Source organism: Terrapene carolina, unplaced genomic scaffold (genome assembly GCF_002925995.2).
Source record: "Terrapene carolina triunguis isolate 2854851 unplaced genomic scaffold, T_m_triunguis-2.0 Scaffold62, whole genome shotgun sequence".
In the NCBI taxonomy this organism is placed as follows: Eukaryota; Metazoa; Chordata; order Testudines; family Emydidae; genus Terrapene; species Terrapene triunguis.
Window position 1 is genome coordinate 2,800,116 of NW_020664413.1, and position 8,133 is coordinate 2,808,248.

The 8,133-nt window shown below is 49.7% G+C and overlaps 1 protein-coding gene across 1 annotated transcript in view; it reads right to left on the reverse strand.

The window, feature by feature from the left end:
* Positions 1–1,244: 1,244 nt before the first annotated feature.
* Positions 1,245–8,133, reverse strand: part of IGFBP2 (insulin like growth factor binding protein 2) — a 101,096-nt gene continuing 94,207 nt past the window's right edge. The window contains exon 4 of the mRNA XM_026647378.2: positions 1,245–1,912. Coding sequence (XP_026503163.1) covers positions 1,745–1,912 — 168 coding nt within the window. The 3' untranslated portion in view covers positions 1,245–1,744. The remainder of the gene's footprint in view (positions 1,913–8,133) is intronic.

The following is an 8,133-nucleotide window of genomic DNA, read 5'->3' on the forward strand; positions in this document are numbered from 1 at the left end:
GAGCAGACATTCTGCCCCCTGAAAGCTCTTCCAAAGCACTTGTCCATCTTCAGCGTGCCTCACCGGCAGAGCCATAGTTGGCTCCAACAGTCTAGTCAAACTCCCCCATGGGCAGTCCACATGCTTTGCCCTGTCTTTTAAATCTCATTCCTTTCCTTTCAACTAATCACCTCCTTAGAAATGAACCAACTTCCACACGCGAGCGCTGGAGATGCCTTATCTTCCTCGTTGAATATATTTTTAAAAAATTCTAAGTGTAAGGACCTAGTAACTGTCCTGCAAATGTCATAGGTATGAAAGAAAATCTCATGGCTTACTCTCAGCTTCTGTGTGTTTCATACAGAAACAAATCAATGTGTAAAGTAAAGTGTGGGAACTGATCTTCCAGTGCAACATCACCGACAGTTCCTGGAATTGTGTTTATTAAATCTATGAGAGAGAGAGAGAGAGTGTATGTGTGTGTGTGTGCACGCACACATGGGGGGCTGGGGGCGCTTTCCAAAGCACTATATATATACTGCACTTTACTTACAAAAGGTGTGTGCTGAATGGCTGATGCTCCCTGCAACATATGAGGGACGTTGGCAGCCGCTTGGAAGTGCGGGTTTTAGATGGGTTTTTGCTATTTAGTAAAAGAGAGAGAGAGAGAAGAGAGAGACTCTCCCTGGATTGTTACCCTAAATCTGCAAGAGCCCTCCTCGCTCTGCAATTTAATTTTTGCTCCTTCAGTTAAAAAATGTAGGGCCTGAACCTGGGAAATACGGAGCACTTGCAATTAAATTAAATTGCAGTTGGTCAGCATCTCTCAGGATCGGGCCCTTAATTCCCACCTTACCAGTAAGGCTCCTATCCACAAGAAGTGAGATTGCCCAGCAGATCCCGGGACTGGATCTTTACGATTTGGGTTATAATTCAGGGCCTGGTCCTGAGAGATCCCGAGAACTATCCACTCTCAGTGAAGTCTATGAGAACTGAAAGTGCTCCGCATCTCCGGGGATGTGGCCCCAGGTGCAATGCAGGGGGCTGGCTGTACAGTCTCAATTCCTTTCTCTCTCCATTGCCTTGCCAGAGGAGGGTTATTGGAGCTGTGTACTGGCGTGATCCATCTGGGAAATTCAGGAATTCCCCTCCTTTCCTACCCCACCACCACAGCCCACTTCATGACAAACAGAAACAGCAGCTTGGCAATAGGGACAGGTTGACAGGACTCGAGCAGGAGGTGATGTGTATTATTTACATTCTTTGGTCTTGGGGGGGGAGGGGGGGAGATTTTCATCCATCTTGTTTTGAGCATTATCACCTAGGCTCTTTGGAGACATCCGGGGAGCTCAGGACTCTACATTCAACAGGGCTGCTTGGCTTTCACCTGGGCCTCCCGCGTATGCCCTGTTTCCCTTGCACTACGCTATCACTTTGCGGTGGTGGGGCTAGCGGGCGGCGGGTGACTCTGGAAGCACGCGAATACCTAGTACGCTGCAGTGGGGGCAGAGCTGACAGAAGACAAAGCTTTGTCTCTCATTGACTTTACACGAAAGACCAAAGAAAAGCAATTTCTGCCCCTTCCCCTCTTGCAACCCACCCTGCACCCCAGTCCTTTCCCAGCGGGCTGAAGGCGAGAGAAGAGGGCCACAGGCAATGCACAAAGCCAGTCTTTTTCAGAATATAAATAGACATGCTGAAACCCATGTAAAATCCAGCACCAGGGCCAGGCTGAGCTGTCTCCAGTGAGCAGGAACGCGTCCACCTATTGCGTGCGCAGGGCGTGTGCTCCCCGCTCCTCCTGTTCACGTGCCGTGTAGAAGAGGTGGCACTCGGGGTCTCCGCGGATGGTGGGCGCTTCCTGGATCACTTTCCCAGTGATGGGGTTCACACACCAGCACTCTCCTCGCTGACCATTCACAGACATCTTGCACTGGGGGGGGAAGAGGGCGGGATGGAAATTGTTATTGGGTGGAAAGGACACTGAACAGCAAATTGCTTCAGAGCCCACATGTCGAAGAACTGGCCTCCAGCTGAAGAATGAAATCAGAAGCCTGGTAAGAAACAGATACAGACTCCTTCGCTTCTTACACTAATAATAATTAACACTGACGTTTACAGCCTGGATCCATCCCCACAGACGGATCCTGACTCCTCCCAGTGAGGAAGTTTGGAACCAGTCTGTCACATTAACCCATGACAGAGCTACTACGGGCCAGGGGCATGCTTGGAGATGGGAGTGTTTTGTTCAGACCCATCTCTAATGAACATCTTCTGGCTTTACTAGATTATCTTTTTCCTCCTGAGAGAGCCCAAGATGCTTTGGGGCTGTACACACACACACACATACTGCAACGCAGCCACCTCTGGGGTGGAGAATGGCAGCCGGCACACTGGTGAATAAGCACTGGCCAAGGGCACCAAGCAAACCCTGCTCTTACAAAAAGGAGCGCGGGACCTTTAGCGTCTACACAAAGCAGACAGGGCAAAACATCCCTGTCTGGATCCTTTCTCAAAGTGAGCCACTGCCACCCACATCCCCCTGAGGCTTCTGAGAAGCGCCGCTTCTGGAGGGCCAAGAAGTAGGGTGACCCCCTGCAAAGGAATACTCCCTCTCCTGCCTGCAGCAGCTTAGTGCCAATTCTGCGGCAGGAGTGAGTAGCACCCGATGGGGCCCAGTGTCCTTAGCAGCTGCACTAGGCCTCATGGGGAGCGTACTGCCCCAACCTCGTAGTGCAGAGGAGGAAGGAATATTTCTCTGCCCCTGCCTGGAGAGAGCCCTGGCGCCACAGGCCCAGGCCCTGCCCTGTGTGGCAGCACCAGGTGCCCATGGTGACTGGCGCGGTCAATACGTACGGCAGAGGTTCATTCGGAAAGACTTGGAGTTTGTGTACGCGTTAAAGTTGAATCGGAGCCACTTTCTGCAGCGGGACTGAGGGACAAAACACAGGCCATTCAGGAAAACAAAGGGAGTCCCTCATGCGAGGCACAGGAGGGACTGGAAATGCTTTTGTTGGCAATTAGGCTTCCAAACTCGGGGCAGCAACCGAAAAGGAGCTAACCCCAGGGCACTTGGCTCTGGAAACGCAGATGGAAGGAAAGTGGGCTTCAAGGTGACCTGGGACTGCTGGGCCAGATGGAACCCGAGGACAGCCACGAGCAGTGCTCCAGGCTCGGGGATGGAAAGCTCCCAGAGAGAGCTAAAGCCTCCTGGACAAGCTCTGCAACAGCGCTAATAACAACATGCTGCCCTTCCCCACCAAAGATCCCAAAGCACTTAACAAGTGAGCTTTTCGCTGTCCCCAGGAGTTAGGCCTACTGTACCGATGGGGAAACTGAGGCCCACAGAGAGGTAGGGACTTACCAGGGCCACACAGCTTGTCTGTGGCAGATCCAGGAATAGAACCTGAGACCAGGCCTATGCATTAACTACAAGACTAACCCTTCCCCATTGAAAGGGCATGGGCTGTGGTTTTGTGCCTACTCTTTGGGTGGCATTGAGCATGCCCTCCTCACCACACAGCAGCAAGAGGGCGTGTGGGCATTTACAATGAACATCCTGCAGGCACTCAGGGTCCAATCCAGCAGCCCTTACTCATCTGAACAGTGCAGCCCTGTGGACCCTAGCGTGAGAGTAAGGGCTGCCCAGGTAGGTGTTTGGTCGGAGTGCGATTTTCCAATGTACTCCATGTTATCCTCACTCTGCTTTCATTGACATCAGTGGAACTGCACTAGGAGCCAGGTTAGGCCAATGCTGAGTGCAGATGAAAAATCGCCCCCTTAGGCCTTGTTAAAATGCCCCCATTACTGGACAGCACTGGGCTGATGAGGATAATGAATGAAGCTGCTGCGTGTGCTCTTCTATCTAGGTCTGTATTCTGCCCTCCCTTTTGGGGAAGTACAGCTCTCACGCTGCCCCCACCCTCCCCATCTCCAGCCAGTCCCCAGGTGTGTGCACCCAGCTGTCAATGGGAGATGCACTCACTCAGGAAATATCAACAACAGGTAACTTGGGCCAGTATTTTGTTCACGTTATGGGAAAATGCCAAGCAGGCCCGGGGGCCATGAGCCTGGGGTATCATCCCCTTTTGCCTCCAGAAGCAGGCTTGGAGGCCCACAGCTCAGCTGCAGGACCTTTCTACAGGCTGCCCCTGCACCCACTGAAACCAAGAGCAAAGGCCCCATTGACTTTACTGAGGCAGGATCAGACCTAACGAGGGCTCTGTCCTGCAAGGAGCGGAGAGTCTCCTGCAAGGGCTGAGTGCTCTCAACTCCCATTAAAATCAATGACAGCAGGATCAGCCCAGATTGGACCAGAAGTGAAACCTTCCCCAAGCACAGGGGAGGCCAGAATGGAGCAGTTCTCTCTTCACTAGGGTGTTCGGGGGAAGGATTCGCTGCTATTTCCAGTATCTAGCCATTTGTCCTTTAGTGCAAAGCCCCGCCCATTTCTCGGGCATGGTCTCCTCTCAGAAATCCACCTTAGAGTGGCTTTTTCTTCACAATGCAAGTGAAACCTGGACTGCATGGGGCTTATTCAACAGCCTAGATTCCTTTAGACAGATAATCCCTTTCAGGGGAATTAGCCAGCTCGATGGGGTGTGGTCATTCCAAGATAATTACAGCCCTGGAAATCCAGCTGGGCCTTGTGCCGCTTCATAGCCCCAAGGGCAAGGAGTTGAGATTACCTCAGAGCCACCACACCCTTCTGTCATCTCACATCCACAGTGGCCAGTCCAGACCCCAGCTCAGCAAGGGAGTGGCTAAGGGAAAGTGAATGATGGAGCACTGGGACATGTCTTCTTAAGGCATCTCCTAGGTATTGATAACACAGAGGCCACTGAGGGAATGGCCAAGTGCAATCCAAAGTGCTCCTACAGATCAGTCCTACATGATCTGGGTCCCGGCTGCATGAGACACACCTCTCTCCCAATGCGCCATCAGAGCAGTTGAGATTAGATGGGATGCTCTCTCAGGTGCCAACTTTCACACGGTAAATAAGCCCCCCGACTTTCACAATAAGCCATAAATCAAGCTAATCCCATTTCAAAACAAGCCAATCCCTAAGAACCCCAACACTCTATGTGACTAGATCGCCCCGGCGTGCAGTCTGGGACTGTGGTGGGCTCGCTGTGCACCCCGACTCTCTCCCACCCCTTGCCCCTGCTTGCTGGGAGCTGATCAAAAAAAGAGAAGCAACAAGCCAAACAAGCAACAACCTACAAGCCAAAAACAAGCCAACAAGCAACTCACAAGCCAATTAAGCCAAAAAGCCCAATTTCAGTGGGTTTTGTTTGTTTTTGTTTGTTTTTTGCAGGTTTGGCATGTTGGATGCTCTCCCAAACAGTGGCTAGATTTGACCTTTTGGGGACAAAGCATTCTCTACAGAGGGTGCCTGGCTATGGAATTTGCTTTGCCTGTTGGTAGGACAGTGCTGACAGTTTATTGACCCTACCGGCTAGGGTGTAAAGCTCATTTGTTCACTTCAGTTTTTGGCAGGGATTGGAGGGAAGATTGTCGTTATTCTAGTTACAAAGAAGATACTGCACAGATAGGAGGGAGTAGAGAGAAAAACAACAGATATGAGGAGGAGGTGGAGGGATTGATTGATGAGTGGCAGTGTGGCCTAGTGGCTAGAAGAGTAGACTGGCATTTAAGAGACTAGGGTTCTATTCCTAGCTATGCCACTGGCCTGCTGGGTGACCTCTGGCAACTCACTTAACAGCTCTGTGCCTCAGTTTTCCCACCTGTAAAATGGGGATTCACCTTGTTTGTAAAGTGCTTTGAGATCTGCTGATAAAAAGTGTTATAAAAGAGCTAGGTATTATAGAGAGATTAAAAGCATCTCTGCCCAGCTATCTTTGAAGCGTGAGACACTGAGGAGGAGGAATTATTTGTGGTGATACACATGTGTAATGGAACAAAATAATGAAAGGAAAAAATTAAACTGAATGACAGGATATGGTTCCTATCACGGAGGTCTAAGGAAAGTAATGGAAGCCTCTTTGGGAATTTTAAAACTAGACTGCATGCTGGTGACACTCCCAATTTCAAACCTGATTCAGAGCAAGAGTGCCAATGACTGAGTCACCAACACTGCTTTTCCCTAGCTTAGGGTTTTCTACTCCCACCCATCACCATAGCACATAATCCCCTAACACTGTGCTGGGCCGCAGCGCCTCTTCTTTCGTGTGTAGGCCTTTCACCTGACCCTGCTAGCTTATGGCTAGCTTACAAGATCACAGAAATTCCGCTAGTGGGGAGGGGCTGGGGCTGGGGCGGGCTGGTGGCCCGAAGTTCACACTGGTCTCCGGCTGACAGATGAATGGCAGGCACAAAGTCAAGAGGCTGATTTTCAAAGTAGCAGACATTTATCCTAGGACAACGTTCAGACGAAACGATTTGTGTTACACCACACAACAGATGCAGCTATTTTGTCTAGTGGCTGTTGCTTGACTACTAGTCGTCCGCACTCCTGTTCCCGGATTCTTCCCTCCTATTATAATTATCAGCGTATATATAGATTCCGCTCTCCTTGCTCAGCCCCACAAAATAAATACAATGCGATATCCAAGCACCTGCTCAAATGCATGTGTAATAAAACATCTCTAAATCTCTTCCTGTCCTAACCCTGGTCCTCCCACTATCTATCTCCTCTTTGTTCATTATCCCTTGCTGTGCTATTACATCATGCCTCCTGGGCCCGCCCCTGAAACGCTTTCAATGGGCACTAGCAGGTGACTAACAGGGCAGAACAAAGCTAGCCGTTGGGGATCTGATGGGCTCGGGGGTGTGGAGTAGCAGTGAGGGTTCAGGCCACTCCATTCTTGTTACAAAGAACAAGGAGAGACACGCATGCCGTGTTGTTGTAGCTGTGATGGTCCCAGGTTATTAGTGAGACAAGGTAAATTTAGATTAAAGGAGGAGATGTGGGCATTTAACATGGATTGCTCCAGTGCACCTAATGCCTCCTCTCAAGAGCACCCGAAGTTGGTGGATAGAGCCTGTTCTCGATCCCTGTTGATAAATGCTTCTTTGAAGCCTGTAGTAAGAATTTGGCTGAATGGAGAATTGGCCTTTATAACAGTTTCCCATATCCAGATTGGTTTACCTTCTAACTGACTGCACTGATCGATGGTCAATTGCATTCACTTTGACAGGTATGCATGGCACGGGTTTGCATGGAAAGAGGCAGTTAGAAAATTATTTTTTAAATATTCCTTTAAATATTAGCACCCAAATGGTAGCATGTGTTTTCCAAATACAGAAGATGACACATTCCCACCCCAATCAGCTCTCTGTGGAGCCAGAGACTAAACATTGCTGAGGCTAATATGCTGAACTGTAATGAGATGGCTAGTATGTGTACGTATTGCATTGCCCTCTATTGAATGGACTCAGAACTGCTCAGCTGTGTGTCAGAAGCCCTATACTGATAAAATCTAATGGAGAGGCTCCTTGAACTTATATACTAGGGACTTGTCCTTCTGGAGCAGGGTAGATGTGAGTTCTATCCCCCGCGGCTTCTGTGATGCTCCACATGGCCATGGTGTACTGCACAATAACAGTCATGATACTCCTAAGTGACTATGGATTCAGGATGGGGAGGGACAATTTTGCATCTTTATCAGTCTTGATAGTTATCAACATTTAATTCCACATTCTTGGTTTTTTTAAAGCGTATACACTTACATTTTTGCACTAGCAGGAATTTAAAAATCCCCTGCAATACTAATTATGTTTTAACCATGTAATGACGGCGGAAGTCAAGATTCATAAACAATTCGGAAATAGTCACAACTCAGATAGCATAATAATTTCTTAATCGTTTGTTTTTAAGCACCACCAAGCAGACTGTGCTGCAAAACACGCACAATCATTCTGTGTATCCCACTGTCCTGGCATTGATGGAATTACAATGTATGTTTAGGCCCCGCCTCTTCAGCTGGGGCCCCAGTGCGTGTTTATTCTAGGGTTACCATATCTCATAAATAAAAAAAGAGGACCCTCCACGGGCCCTGGCCCTGCCCATTTCCCCACCCCCAGCCCCGCCCCAACTCCGCCCCTTCTCCACCCTAACTCCGCCCCCTCCTCCCTTCCACTCCCAGCCAGGGGGAAAGGGCTGCCCCAGTGCTACCGGCTTCAGGGTTTGCC